The 14071-nt window shown below is 54.6% G+C and overlaps 6 protein-coding genes across 6 annotated transcripts; 3 read left to right on the top strand and 3 right to left on the bottom strand.

The window, feature by feature from the left end:
* Positions 1-56: 56 nt before the first annotated feature.
* On the bottom strand, positions 57-1245 carry BDP55DRAFT_672765 (ribosome biogenesis protein Nop16). The gene is made up of 2 exons (XM_060575551.1): positions 1013-1245; positions 57-901 (listed from the first exon to the last, which is right to left on the bottom strand). The coding sequence occupies exons 1-2, from the start codon at positions 1123-1125 to the stop codon at positions 334-336; spliced, it is 681 nt and encodes a 226-aa protein (XP_060426576.1). The 5' UTR covers positions 1126-1245; the 3' UTR covers positions 57-333.
* A 1233-nt stretch (positions 1246-2478) lies between these two features.
* BDP55DRAFT_558176 (oxidoreductase family protein) lies at positions 2479-3845 on the bottom strand (the record flags this gene model as incomplete). Its single annotated transcript, XM_060569774.1, has 3 exons — positions 2479-3542; positions 3602-3764; positions 3822-3845. The coding sequence occupies 3 exons, from the start codon at positions 3843-3845 to the stop codon at positions 2479-2481; spliced, it is 1251 nt and encodes a 416-aa protein (XP_060426575.1).
* Positions 3846-6109: 2264 nt separating this feature from the next.
* Positions 6110-7575, top strand: BDP55DRAFT_672762 (uncharacterized protein; the record flags this gene model as incomplete). Its single annotated transcript, XM_060575550.1, has 1 exon — positions 6110-7575. A coding segment is annotated over exon 1 (778 nt), but the record flags the coding sequence as incomplete, so codon positions are not given.
* A 1-nt stretch (position 7576) lies between these two features.
* Positions 7577-9376, top strand: BDP55DRAFT_615739 (dihydrodipicolinate synthetase). The gene is made up of 2 exons (XM_060571259.1): positions 7577-7800; positions 7918-9376. The coding sequence occupies exon 2, from the start codon at positions 7941-7943 to the stop codon at positions 8910-8912; it is 972 nt and encodes a 323-aa protein (XP_060426573.1). The 5' UTR covers positions 7577-7800; positions 7918-7940; the 3' UTR covers positions 8913-9376.
* Positions 9377-9508: 132 nt separating this feature from the next.
* On the bottom strand, positions 9509-11112 carry BDP55DRAFT_558143 (FAD dependent oxidoreductase; the record flags this gene model as incomplete). Its single annotated transcript, XM_060569768.1, has 3 exons — positions 9509-9846; positions 9966-10883; positions 10959-11112. 3 exons carry the CDS (start codon positions 11110-11112, stop codon positions 9509-9511), a joined length of 1410 nt encoding a protein of 469 aa, XP_060426572.1.
* A 1508-nt stretch (positions 11113-12620) lies between these two features.
* On the top strand, positions 12621-13210 carry BDP55DRAFT_634832 (glutathione peroxidase; the record flags this gene model as incomplete). The annotated part of the gene is made up of 2 exons (XM_060572718.1): positions 12621-12663; positions 12747-13210. 2 exons carry the CDS (start codon positions 12621-12623, stop codon positions 13208-13210), a joined length of 507 nt encoding a protein of 168 aa, XP_060426571.1.
* Positions 13211-14071: the final 861 nt, after the last annotated feature.

Here is a 14071-nt window from a genome sequence, read left to right as displayed (position 1 = left end):
TAGACATCAAATTTGATGACATGACGATCAACAGTCAATGATATTAAAGAAAAAAACGCGCAACTTGCTTTTGCAGTGAACATGTGGAATATTTTGTTTTTATGCCCAAAGTTTTCATCTGAAAACGCCGTAAACTCCTCGAGGGGAAAACGCGACAGTATTTCCTCTATGGCCAGGCTTCTTACCACCGACCAACATGCAACATGAGTGACCCCCTTTTTAGAACTTTTCTTTCTCTTGCCCCAAAATGCTCTGTCTTTCCTTCTTTCCCGTCTTCATGTCCCACTGCTTCTCGGCTTTCTCTTCTCTCCCAACCCCCACTCGGACAAGATTTCAAGCCTTGCCCGTAAACCTCTTCACCCGGCGCGCAATGTCACCCCTCGTCTGCTGCATAGGATTCAACTTGCGATCCCGCACCATGGCCTCGTAATCGTCCCCGTGCTTGGCGATCAACCTCTCGAGCCACTCCTTCTCCTGGCTGCTGATATGTCTCGGCTTCTTGATCTCGGGCATCGCGGCCTCCTTTTCGAGGAGGCGGATGACCTCGGGTCTGCTCTCGTCGTCGATGCCGCCCCATTCTTCTCCTTCGTTGTTGTCGTTGTCGTCGTCGTCGTCGGATTCTTCGAGGGCGTTGAGGGGGTCGTTGAGCGGGTTGCTGCGCTTGGCGCTGTTGTAGTGGATCTTGATGATTTTGCCGTCGGCGTCGCGCTCGACGCGGGCTTCTTCAAAGACGGCTTCTTCGGTTGTGGAGATTGCGAACGTGTCGCGCTTGGCGGAGGAAGGGGCGGAGGCGGCTTGCTCGAGTTGGGCGAGGGTCTTTTCTGTGCCGCCTGTTGCTGATTTGAGGCGGGCTGTGAGACCTAGGCGGCGGTAGTTTTGGGTGAGGGTTTCCTTCTTGTTCCTGGACGAAAGGATATGGTTAGCTTGGTTTTTTATTTCACGACAACTGGATCCGGTCGGAGACGGCTGGGAGTGTAGAGAGCGACGAGTTGTATGTGTGCGTTCTGCGTACCAGTTCTTTGCGATAATGTCGTTGCCGAGAGGGTTGAGGAGCTTCTTGGGCCTGTGTGTCTTGACTTTGGCGCGGCCGGAGCGGCGCTTCTTCTTTTGGAGGACGGAACCCATTGTGATGCGATTGCCTTTTTTTTTCGGAAGTGCGAAGGGGGTGTGGTGGGATGGCGGGATCACGGGTGGTTTGCTAAGGTAGAATTGACGAGGTACGATGCTGGGGCGCAATGGCAGTTTGGCTGGAGGTTGCTCGAGTTGCCGCTTCTCGAATTTTTTGTTAATCTTATCTTATCGGGGGAGGGGCCACTTGGCTCATATCGGGTTAGCGTAGTAAGAGTTGCGTCGAATACCGAGCTTCACCGAAAGCTCACCGAGATCCTCACCGAGGTACGACACCCTCAATATCATCCACGTCTTTGGAGCCGATGTCCTCCTTTTGTATAGTTGCAGTCTAAAACCTTCTACGGTGAAACATCTACATTTCTTCCAATAATTTTGGGGAATTTCTCGATGTCGAAGGTTTCTCTGCCTTTAACCCAAGATATCCTACGTCCGCGTCGACGTATATTCATCTCCGTGATCACAATACACCACAGACAGAAACTCATATAGGTCTCCTCAACTCTGTCCTCGTCACCAGCAGGCGTCCTTCTAGGTCGGAGTGTCAGGACAAACTGGCCAGGTGGTGGAGTAGTTTACAGTCGACAATCAAATTACGCCCACAGCCTACTCGACGACAGGCTACGAGTTCGAGTTCGATTCCCAGCATGAGCACCAAGAGATGTAGCCACACCGGCGGTGAACTCTTGTCTCCCCCCCCATTGGTTCTCATATTAGTCAGACCTATATTCTGTTGATTAAAGGCCGAGCGTAAGGTTGGGGGGATATGAGCCGCAGTTTCGAACGAATTGGTTAGCCCTTCGACAGGATGATCGTTTGCGGTAGGCTATGATTATTCACTTCGCGTCGTCTATAGAGGGATCGGCTTAAGGTTTGCTATGCTACGGATGTTGTTGTCCATTGGTAGTATTGGTACTTCGGCCTGAGTGTGTTTCTCGGAAGCGATTGACCGATTGTGTGGTCACTTGACGCTTTTTATTGGATATTGTCCGGCTGGCAGGCCATCGATAATTGTCCTGTCTATACGATAAAGGACTCCTGCGGTAACGGATTGCAAATATCCCAACAAGCGATTGACTGGCGATTTCTCTTTCCTGCTTCCTCTAAGTTTGGTACAGTAATTCTCATGTTTTGAGCCTCACACTATATGGGCTTACACTGCTGTTTCACTGTCTAGATACCCTATTTTCAGGGTGTGATGATACTCTGGCTCCACGTCTCACCGCAATCAAAGCGATTTCTCATTCATGTCATGATTTGATTTCATTCAGCGTAAAATAGCAGATGGTATATAAGCCCTTTACATATCCACAAGTCGTCCATAGCATCATCCTTCAACCACACAACCCCTTACACCAGCTTCCAGATACCGTCGTTGACCTCAATCTTGATCTCACGATTCTCGTCGATACTTTTCCTGCCAGCGTGAAGAATAGCGGTGGTGGCAATGGTGTTCTTGAGGGTGGGCAGACCCTTGGCATCAAGGTCCTTGGGCTTGAGCTGGCCAGAGTTGACCTGCCTGCAGCCGTCGACGAACTTCTCGAGCGAGATGTAGCCGTAGCCCGTCTGGCCGTTGAAGTTTCCGTCCTCGTCGGGCGCGTAGCGCATGTAAAAGGGGTTGTACCACATGAGCTGGCCCGCCGAGTCGTCGGCGACGTCGTAGCCGCGCTTGGCCTGGTCGACGCGGATTTCGCCGTTGGCAGCGAGGTAGTGGAAGTACTGGTTCGAGTGGACTCCCGCGCGCTGGGGCGCGGTCCAGCTGGCGGTGTAGACGCCCGTGGCCTTCTTGCTGGGGTCGCCCTTCTTCTCCCAGTGGACGAGGACGGAGATTGTGTCCTCGGTGGCCGGGTCGCAGCCGAGGTCGGTGGCGATGCCCTTTGACGCCGAGGCGGAGACCTTGACGGGGACGAAGCCCTGCTGGGTGACCATGGAGTCGCAAATGTCGACGTGGTGGCTGTTGAGGTAGTAGGAGATGTCCGAGTCGACGCCGGCCCAGGCCTTGAAGGTCTCGAGCTGGGACTTGGGCTGGGACATGTAGCTGTAAAAGTAGTTGAAGTCACCGAGCTTCTGGGCCTTGAAGCGGGCGTCTGAGTAGGCCGGGTCGAAGCGCTTGTGGTGCTCGATGAAGACGTAGACGCCCTTCTTGTCTGCGGCCTCGATGAGGGCCTGGTGGTGCTCTAGGTCCTTGACGGCGGGCTTAGTCAGGAGCACGTGGATGCCGCGCTCGATGGCGTAGAGGGCGATGGGGTAGTGAGTGGTGTCGGGGGTGAAGATGGTGATGGCGTCGCCGGCCTTGAGGGCGTCGATGGCCGTCTTGTAGGAGTCGGGGTCCTTCTTGTCGTTGGCAGGGTAGGAGTCGAAGGAGGTGTCCAGGCCGTTGTAGGCCTGGGTAATGTTCTTGTTGAGATGTTCCCCTTCGGCCAGTTAGCGTGTCACTTCAAATAGATTTGCCTGGGGAGTAGAGTCTACGTACTGATAGCGGGGAACTTTGTGCCATTGACACCAACCATGCCCAACTGGTTGACCTTGCCTCTTCTCCTCAGGTCGAAGAGAGTCAGGCCGACGACGCCCACCTTCTTGTCTGAGCCAGAGGCACCGCCACCGACGAAGCCGGTGGTGTACTCTCCGGTACCAACCTGGTGATGGTAGGATCAGTAAGTGGAACTGAGCCAGACGATTGTGAATTGGCTTACCATCAAGACGTTGAGAGGCTCCATCTTAGTCGCGTCTTTTCTTTCAATGGGTTGGAAATGTTGCGTGTGAGGGAGATGAGGGTTTGGGAGGGAATGGAGAAGAGGAACTTCCTGGAGCTAGGACGGACGGCGAAAGTTATGGTCTATATAAGAGAGGGGTGGGAACGTGTCAATGGACTAAGCAGCACAACAGCTCGGGCGAGACGCAGCGAGAGACAGCACAGACGAGAGAGGCAACGGGTAATAATGGGCAGGCCAAGAATGTCTTTTTTTTTCTACCTTGGGATGAAGCTCGCCGTAGCATGGCGACCAAGGAGGAGCTCCCGTCTCGTCTCCGTCACGTCTCGTAGCTACTCCACGACAAAGCTGGGCCCGGAAAAATTGAGGGGCAGAGGAGGGGGAAAGACAATTGGAGGGATTTATCTGCCCCGCACTCCGCCGTGCGTCAGCTCCCCCAGCCCAGACGCTTGACTTATCCGCTCAGATAGTACGATGGAGACAATTATAGGAAGTCCTTTGGGATGATGTGCTGCGTTGGCTTCTCTTGGCTTGTTTTGTCAGACCAAATTGAGACTGTTGGAAGAGCGAACGAGTTGCATGGCATATGCACGGTTCGTTCTTCAGCGTTGATGAGCATCAACTTGGAGAAGGAGTATATTGCGGAAGTAAGAGAGGCTTGCAGAGAACTGCTGATGACGATAGTGGAAATTTGTCCCTAGCGTATGGTAAATAAGGCAGCAAGAGAAAAAAGGCATGTTGCCGTCGCCGGAAACACATCCCGAGCATGACCGAAGCGACGGTGCCGTTGACGCCGGTGTTCGGAGGGGGCGCACCGGCCGATATAAGCCCACGACGGAGGATGCGCCGTCACGCCTGTTTGCCAGGTAATCATGACGAGGCTTGAAAAATTCAATGAAACTAGAGAAAATTAGTAATCGATTTTCCCTTGAAGTTTTCTCTGTCTATTTCTTGTGTCATTGACCAGAGAAATACCGAAAGTGAAGCTATTAGCAAGTTGCGGCTTTGCGACTGAAGAGTAAGAGAAATATGGAGGGGCAGAAAAAAGTGGAATGAGGGGGAGGGGGAGGGGCCGTGGGAATCTCAAGTGTGGGGCAGCGTCGTGCCGCTCTTCCATTGGGGTCAACGGGTGTACCTCACTTCGTGCTAGTAGCTGGCCTAGTAACGTGTGGATTTGGCAATGGAAAATAATGCCAATTTGCATGAATGGGGTGGTCAATTGCTGGCCAGTTGGAGCAATTAACGCCGGTAATTACCTACCTGTTATCCCATGGTTGAGGGGACCATATCACAGAGAAGTCAACCCCAGAATACTCAACCCGGACCAAAGTTTCTGAGAGCCGAGAGCGAGCCCGATCAATGTTGGACAGTCGGTCTTTCTTGAGTTGAGTTGAAAGGTTTAGGAAAGGAAACTAATCTTATCAAAGTCTGATTTACGCTTGACAAAGTTTACCTGGACGGTCTTCACACGCCCACAGAGACACAAGTTCACTGCTGTGTGTATCGACAAGACAGCCGGTGTAAGTATCTTTTTCCTGGCTCCATTCCCCACCCCCACGCCCCATCTGCCCCGCGTCAACTCGTGACATGGATGACCGCTGGTACAAAATACCTAAGGTAAGTAGAAATCCAAAGAAACTACCAAGGCATCCGTAGACCGTCGGACGCAGTATTCCTGCCGGACAGAATTGTCGATCGTAGAATGCCATTGAGAGATGCTGATGCAGTGATATTCTTTCCGGAACACGCATCATGGTATCCTGCTCCGAGGAAAACCAGGCGATGGGATCCTTCTCCTGCACAAGACACATCGCATGCAGAATCCGATATTTAATCCCTCTCCTACCGGCTAAAAGATTGTGATTGTATCGGCTAGCAGTCCACAGACTTGAGTTTCACTTCCTGCGACATTACCAATGCTTGATTAATATTTTGCGCGACTTTACCCGAATATTGGACTTTCGGAAGTGTCTTCATCACATTCATTACCTTATTCTCCAAGGTACTTACTTACAAGCCTTCTCATGATGCTACTTCTGCTCCAGAACGTCGACCCCAGGTCACACCCACCTTGACAACATCTTCAGAACTTCAGATTCTCTACGCCTTGACTAGGTATTTACAAGCATTTTAAATTGATCGTGAATGAGTCTTAGTTCCAGCCCCGATGGCTGGACCCCTCGTGCCCCTCCATGCCTGCTCCAACTCTGAAGCTAAGGTACCGCGATACCTCCACTCAGTCGAGCAGTCGAGGACACTCCACCTACCCTGCCAAAAGACATGATTCTCTGCTTCCTATTGGCGGAAGATCTTTGACCTAGTTTCTCCGTCCACTCAGGTGACTTCCATTTCCATCACTTCCAACCTTCTCCAACACTCCAACGCCGCACAAATCCATGCCAAACTTCATCCACCTCTTCGTATCGCCGGCCAGCCACGCGCATATCGTTGCGAAGAGGTTACAGCGATGCACTGCGCCATCTACTAGATGCTCGACAGTTTCAAAGCCCATGCCGGCTTTCTCCCGCCGGCCACCGGCTGCGGTCACCGGAGCTGACCGGCAGTGACCGGGACCTGCCAGAAGGACGGCCATGGCTGGCGCAGAGCATGGCCTACTGTTGCTTGTCTCCAGATACAGAGCAAAGCAAATCGTCGACTCCACCATCTGATGCTGACTGAAGGGCTTCGGTACCTTCAAGACCAAACTCCACTGCTGTTGTGGCTCTCGTCACTTTCATCGTCTCTAATGTGCCGCTTAGTGCGGCCACCGTCTTTCTGGCGGTCGATAGGTCAGAAGAAAGATGACGACGGGAAAAAGTTCAAGTCATGCACGACGGGCGAGCAACCCCGAGACTGGGCTACCAATCGCCGGATGATTTGCCAGGCACCCTCCAGCCTGCAGATGTGCATGTCCCAGTTCGGCGCTAATGCTCAGGACGGGCTTGACGAGCCTTGTGTTGCATGGCTGGACGACAGCTCTCCCAATGATGGCTTCTCTCCCATCGCCGTCTGGCGTTACCCTCCACGCACGATTTCAGATTTTGGACATCACCCAGCCCTGCACTGGCTGCCTCCGTGCAGATCTCGTGGCATCGGCCGGGAGCATCTGGCTCATTGGCGCAATCCATCTTCCCAGCAGATCCTGTCCTCGACACAGGGCTACATCTTACAGCAGGTGCAGATTCGCTACCGTTTATCAACCGGAGCCACGGACTACGGACGTGGGTGGGCGATGTTGGATGGATCGGGCATTCAAGGGAAGTCCCTTGCTTGTCTCGGATCTCTCTCGTCTTGTGACGGCTGTCTTTTCTCGACGTCTGAAAATACCCCGCCATGGCTGAGAGCCCAGAGAAGTCCTCCTCGCGGTGGGACTGAGACGCAGCGAGCCGGCTTCATACTCACCAATGCTGTTGATCTCTTCACTCAAGTCACCTGCACATCTGTAGTTTGACCATCGGTGTTCTAGGTCGTAGGCTAACGAGGGCCATGGAAGAGTAAAGTAGAAATCGGACATCAAAGTCTCGTCGTTAAACAACCTGGAAACAGGAACCGCTTGCCGCAGTACCGGCGATGCACCTCGACTCTCTGCACACTCCACCCCCTTCTCCATCTCTCTTAGCGTTCTTCTCGTCTAGTTTCCGATTGCCCCTCCCCCTCCCCATCTCTCCCCAACTGGGGGTGCAAGGGAGCGTCCCAAGGTGGCTCCGTCGTGCAGTTGTTAGCTTCTCCGGTCTTGGCTTTGAGTCTACACGATGCTCGATAGTTCGGGCCAATGTCCACACGAGCAAGTCCCTCGCGACACGTCAAATATTTATTTCTAGACTCATCCCACCCCACGCGGGCTTGCTGATACTGGAACAAGCCCATTAGCTCACGGAAACCTTCCCGTCCTCCTCGTCGTCTCTCTTCTTTCTCTCAATCTCTTCTATAAATACAACACCGGCCTCTACCCGTCTCTCTCGTACGTGTTACCTCTCACCTCTTCTCAACACCCATTCAACTCCTCTCTTGTGCTCTTCACCTCTCCAACCTACCCCTCTCACCACACTTTGCTCACAGCTCTCTCTCATTCATCCAGCTCACCCACCATACCAGCCCATCATGACCGTCTCCAACGGAAGCAGTGGCGCTCGCCGCCCCCTCCCCGTCGGCATCTACGCCCCCACCATGACCTTCTTCGACCCCGAGACGGAAGATCTCGACATCCCTACCATCAAGAAGCACGCCGAGCGTCTGGCAAAGGCTGGTCTCGCCGGTCTGGTCGTCATGGGCTCCAACGGAGAGGCTGCCCACTGCACACGCGAGGAGAAGCTGGCCGTGACCAAGGCCACCCGTGAGGCTCTCGACGCCGCCGGATTCCAGAGCACCCCCATCATCCTCGGTGCCACCGAGGGCAGTGTCCGTGGCACCATTGAGCTCTCCAAGGCCGCCCTCGAGGTCGGCGCCGACTACTCTCTCATCCTCCCCCCCTCCTACTTCCGCGCCCAGATGGACGAGCAGGCCATCCACGACTACTTCATCGCCGTCGCCGACCAGAGCCCCATCCCCCTCATCCTCTACAACTACCCCGGCGCCGTCTCCGGCATCGATATGGACAGCGACCTGCTCATCAAGCTGGCCGCGCACCCCAACATCGTCGGCACAAAGTTCACCTGCGGCAACACGGGCAAGCTCACCCGCGTGGCCCTCGCCACCGACGCAAAGACCCCTTGGTCAGAAGGCTCTGGCTACATGGCCTTTGGCGGCATGTGCGACTTCACGGCCCAGACCCTCGCCAGCGGCGGCAGTGGCATCATCGCCGGCGGCGCCAACGTCATGCCCAAGGTCTGCGTCAAGGTGTGGAACCTCTACTCGGAGGGCAAGAGGGACGAGGCCATTGAGCTCCAGAAGAAGCTCAGCCGCGGCGACTGGTTCCTGACAAAGGCCGCCATCGCCGGCACCAAGGGCGCCATCCAGAGCTACTACGGCTACGGAGGTTTCCCCAGACGGCCTCTGAGACGTCTGGAGAAGGCCCGTACCTCTTCTATTGAGGAGGGCATCAAGGAGGTCATGGATATTGAGAACTCTCTCTAATTGGGGAGTACTTTCCTGGTTCTCATGATTTCATGAGAGAAAAAATGACCTAGGCGTGCGGGCAACTTTTTTGTGCCCGGCGTGGCGGATGGTGGGGTAAAACGTCCCTACCACCGATCACGGCCGTGGGGGTGTGTTTCCCGGGCTAGGTCTCGGAAGAATATCCGGGGTGATGATGTACCGAGCTCTTTGGTATCCCCACCTCTCACCAAGGCACTTAGCTCTGACATAACTCGGACTCTGTAACCTCACCCCCCCCCCCCCCCCCCAAAAAAAAGACAAACTGGGTCGGCATCTATCGATAGTTTTACAGGGAGTTTTTGGGCGCGGAAATAACGATTTGGGATGAGAGGTTGCATCTTTTGGTACCATTATCAACTACTCTTGAACTAGGAGGAGCGCATAGTCAGAGATATTGTCCTCAGGACTGAGCATTCCTAGGGGAACCTCATAATAGATTTTATGAATTTTTCAATAATTGTTCGTGTTTCATTAATCATGTGTCTCTCTACCTTGTTTTCTATTGCCATGCAGCAACGGTACCAAGTACTAAAACTGCACTTCTGCTGCTCTGCTCTACACCAGTCACCGAACATCTAGACTCTATACCGCCTCGGGTCCAGCTCCGAGATATCGGCGCTGGCGGTCTTGCCGTCGAGTATATACTCAGACATGAGCTTCCCCGTCGCGGGACCGTTCTGGATACCCCAGCACGTGTGGCCGGCCGCGAGCCACAGGCCCGGCACCGACGTCGCGCCGATGAGGGGCCCGGACTCGTGTTGGGGCAAGTAGCACGCCTGCTTCGCCTTGATGGAGGCGGCCGCCAGGGCCGGGCTGACGGTGGCGATGTACGAGATGATGTCGTCGCAGTTGGCTTCGTCTACTTGGACCTTGTCTGCTGTCTCTGGAAGGGGTGCGTCCTGGTCTGGTTCGCCTAGAGTTTGGGGTATTTGCTGTGAGTTTTCATGTTGCCAAGATTTTGGGTCCCCGTCTGCCATCTGAAAAGAGAGGGAGAGGGGAATGTATGAGAAAAGGGGGAGAAGGGTCACCAACCACATGCATACACCTCGCCGTACGGCCGCGCGTAAATCTCAGGGTCGACGACGCGCTTGTGTTTCCTCTTTTGGCCTTTACTGACCCGGTGCTCGGGCACAAAGTCGGCCGGGAGCTTGATGCTGGTGAAGACGGCGTATGGGCTGACGTCGGCATTGTAGACGACGCTGTGGGCCCGCAGGCCCGTGACCTTGGACCGCGGCAGCAGGCGGCCGGTCCAGGGGCCCGCGGAGACCAGAACGTCCGTCACGTCGTCGATGGTCCGGGTCTCGTTGGTCTCGCGGTCGAGGTACTCGACGCTCTTGACGCGATCCTCACCGGGGATAATCCTCTTCAGCTGCGCGTTGGTCCGCACCTCGACGCCCTTTTCCTGCGCCAGCACCGCCATGGACGTGGTGAAGTCGTACGGGTGCACCTGCGCCGTCTCCGTGGCCCCGGGCCGGCCCATCTCGGCGTACGTCTCGACGGCGGCGTGATCGATCCAGTCGAGGTCCCCCGGCATGCCTGAATCCCGTAACATGGCCTCGGCGGCCTCGTCCTGCTTCGGCAGCCTCTCCCACCCCTTTTCCTGCTCGCCGTCATTGGCGCCGGGCGCGACCGCTTCGGGTTTCACGGCGGCTTGCTTCACGTTCTCGAGCGTCTGCTTCGTGACGCGGGCCTCGAAGCTGCCGCAGTTGACGCGCCGGTAGCCCCATCTCTTCTCGCCGCCGTGCTCTGCCGCGAGCTCCTTGTGCAGGCGGTAGGAGAGCGGGACGAGGCAGGACGGGTAGGCCCAGAGGGCGAGCAGGCCGCCCGCTTTGCCGGAGGCGCCTGAGGCGATGGCGGTGGCCTCGAGGATGGTGATGCGGTGGAGGGCGGGGTTGTATTTCGGGTGTCTGGTGAGGAAGTAGGCTGTTGTGGAACCGATGATGCCGCCACCTGTAAGTGTCGTCCCTTTCATATCAGTCTACCCGAAGCGGCGACGACGACGACCCTGTTGTGTTGTAGACGTACCGACGATGACAATGTTGCGCTTCGCTTGGGGATCCATGGCTGGCAGGGGCGGTGTTAGTGTCGACAGGGCCTCTTCCACGAGTATCCGTCTTGCAATGTCGAGTTGTCGTTTCTCCCGCCGCTGCTTCTTCGTCTTCTTCCTGACGGCGGGCATATTTCGTCACACCCCATGGGGCGGCGGTCCCACGCTGCTGGCTGGGCTCGCGCTCGAGCTCCTTCGAGAGCACGGTCCGAGGCGGGGTAGTTCCTTATCGATAGCGGGTGGTGATAGCGGCGGGACGTTGATAGAACGAGACCGCGGCCGGGTTGCGGGCCCCCCCCCAATTCTAGGTACTTTGGACTTTGGAGTAATTAGGTAGGTAGCCGTATCCGCAATGGGTTGCAGCAAAGCCTTGTGCACCCTGACGTGATTCAGTTGATTCGCGTGCTGGTGATTGGAAAAATTGCACTGAGAGAGTCCGGCACGGTAATTGGCCCAGGATGGAGCTTGCATTCCAAATATGGAAATCACCTCGGTGAGGGAGCTATGACGGAACAAGCATTGATCCGCTTCGGCTCGGCTCCGGTCTGCTTAGTAATTAACAATCAGTGGGTGGCTAAGTGCCGATAACGTTGTGGCGAGGGAGCTTCACCCCGGCCTCATCGGCGTTCTTGCCTCGACTCGGGAAGTCTGGCCGCCACGGAAGACCCGGACTTCAAAGTTGGTGCTGGACAAACTTGCAAAAGTTGAAGGTTCAAATCCGGCTGGACTGGCGGACTCGGGCACCGGAACAACGAATTCAACCGACTGGCTCCACTCTCACATGAAAAGCCGGGTCTCGCGTTCGCTTCAGGAATCCGAAGTCGTGATTCAGTATTGTCAAGTCAATGAGCTGCCAAAGACGAAATCTGCTGGTTGACCTCGAACAAGAATCTTAGGAGCAGAGCTTGCTATGGGAACTGAGATTTGTGATGCACTGTTTGATACCTGTACTGCGTAGTCATCTTATCACCAAAGACAAGCTGTGACATTGGGATGTCTGGAGTGAAACAAAACGGAACCAGGACATGCCGTCCCGTACCTCGGCCGATGCAGAGCTTGTCGACCCTCCCGCATCCATCGTGATAGAGCCCCACTTTCGACCGAAGACCCCGTCGTGCCCCTCTTGTTCTGGCCCATTCGAGGTGTCAAAGTGCAGCTCTGTGGAGGCGTTGGTAGTGTGATGGTGCAACACTAACGGTAATGGAAGGTATCCGTAGGCAAATACGGATACACAGTAGTCTGTTGGTGTGGCTTCGATGCGAGTGCACGCCCGTGCCCGGGGACCCATTGGAAACCGGATTGAAACTTTGTCCCGGCAGCACACTGGCAAAGGGACCCAACAGGCGTGACAGGAAAGGACGACGTACTTCCCTTCCCGACCCTGCATCACCCAATCCCTCCCTCGTGGCGTCACGCATGGCATGTTTCGTCAACTACATACCAGAGCCTTCTCTCCCATAACAACTTCCACTGTTGCTTCTGTAGCTGTGCATCATCCAAGTTTTTTTCTTCCCTTCATCAACTCACTCAAAACTTGTGCATCATCGCCAAAGCGACCGCAACTCATCAACAAGATCCAATTGCGGGGTAATCTAAGAGCTATCGCAGAAAAGCAACAACAAATCCACACAACCGCAGCAATGGCTTCCGCAACAGGCTTCTACGACTTCAAGCCCTTGGACAGTACGTGTAATTCGACCATTGCGCGCTAACCAATCAACATGACTACGACGAGTTGGCTGACATGCATTTCCCCTTCAAAACAGAGCGCGGCCAAGAGGTCCCCCTCGCCGACTACAAGGGCAAGGTCGTCCTCGTCGTCAACACCGCCTCCAAGTGCGGCTTCACCCCGCAGTACGCCGGCCTCGAGACGCTCTACAAGGGCATCAAGGAGAAGCACGGCGACGACTTTGTCATCCTCGGCTTCCCCTGCAACCAGTTTGGCGGCCAGGAGCCCGGCTCCGATGACGAGATCCAGAACTTTTGCCAGGTCAACTACGGCGTCTCCTTCCCCATCATGCAAAAGATTGACGTCAACGGCGACGCCGCCAACCCCCTCTTCCAGTGGCTCAAGGAGGAGAAGCCCGGCATCATGGGCCTCAAGCGCATCAAGTGGAACTTTGAAAAGTTCCTCATCGGCCGCGACGGCGCGGTCAAGGGCCGCTGGGCCAGCACCACCAAGCCCGAGAGCTTGGAGAAGCCCATCATCGACGAGCTGGAGAAGAAATAAACGCGAGAAGGAGAGAATGATACCCAGAGTGCGTTCAGCTGCGGACTATGGGGTCCTGTTGTGTTTTGTTCGGGAAAATCCGAGCCATACGCGCAGGTCTCGTAGTGTAGTTGACAAACGTCCGACTCCCTTCGGTTTAGTCTAGTACGGAGGATAATCAACAACATGAATCAATATAGTGATTTGTTCTGTTACATGTCTCTATGAACTTGTTGAGACGAGGTGACAACTCAAAGATGATCCCAAAATGAGTCATTATCAGACTTGTACAGCTTCATGTTATCAGTAGGAAAAGCATAAGCCAACTCATGCTCATCATTGAATGTCACTGCTAGCCTCTGTGAGAGGTAGAGAATTCATCCTGTACCCGTGGAATTTGGTCTTGAAATTTGGAGGCAAGATGGTTCTGGTTTTACGCACATCAATGCCGTTACCATTAGCAGGATATTTGGCTCCGATCCACGAATGGAAGGATGACCGGGTCGCTTTCCCTATTGCATTTCAGCAGTTACTAACAACTGTCCAAAAGTAATCGTTTCTTACAGTCTCTCCTCATCACTTTGTGAAGCCGATTCTAGTTAATATTGGCTATGATGGCTTAGATCCTCGCCGTGGAAGTTTCTCTAGGCCAAAGACCCAACTCCTCGTAACCACTTGAAGGGTAAAGCACTCCTCTGCAACAGCATAATCGGCAATCGTTGGTCTTTGGCCCTGTTCAAGGTACCCCAGGCCCAAATGGCCTCTTCCTTGAGTTCCCCGTTGGAGTTGACGGCTCCTAGACTTGATGCAGAACAGAAGAGCACCTCATTCCAGCCTGAATTTGAGATTAAATAACGACGCTATTCCTCGCTACTCAACAGT

Source organism: Colletotrichum godetiae (genome assembly GCF_030913485.1).
Source record: "Colletotrichum godetiae strain CBS 193.32 chromosome Unknown BDP55scaffold_37, whole genome shotgun sequence".
Taxonomy (NCBI): domain Eukaryota; kingdom Fungi; phylum Ascomycota; class Sordariomycetes; order Glomerellales; family Glomerellaceae; genus Colletotrichum; species Colletotrichum godetiae.
Note: the sequence above shows the minus strand (reverse complement) of the source record. Positions and strands in the feature narration are given on the sequence as shown.

What these genes read in the sequence shown, in the direction of transcription:
- BDP55DRAFT_615739 (XM_060571259.1), top strand. Translation starts at nt 7,941, where the DNA reads ATGACCGTCTCCAACGGAAGCAGTGGCGCTCGCCGCCCCCTCCCCGTC.
- BDP55DRAFT_672765 (XM_060575551.1), bottom strand. Translation starts at nt 1,125, where the DNA reads ATGGGTTCCGTCCTCCAAAAGAAGAAGCGCCGCTCCGGCCGCGCCAAA. An exon ending in GACATTATCGCAAAGAACTG is followed by an intron (nt 902 to 1,012) that starts GTACGCAGAACG and finishes CCTTTCGTCCAG; the next exon opens with GAACAAGAAGGAAACCCTCA.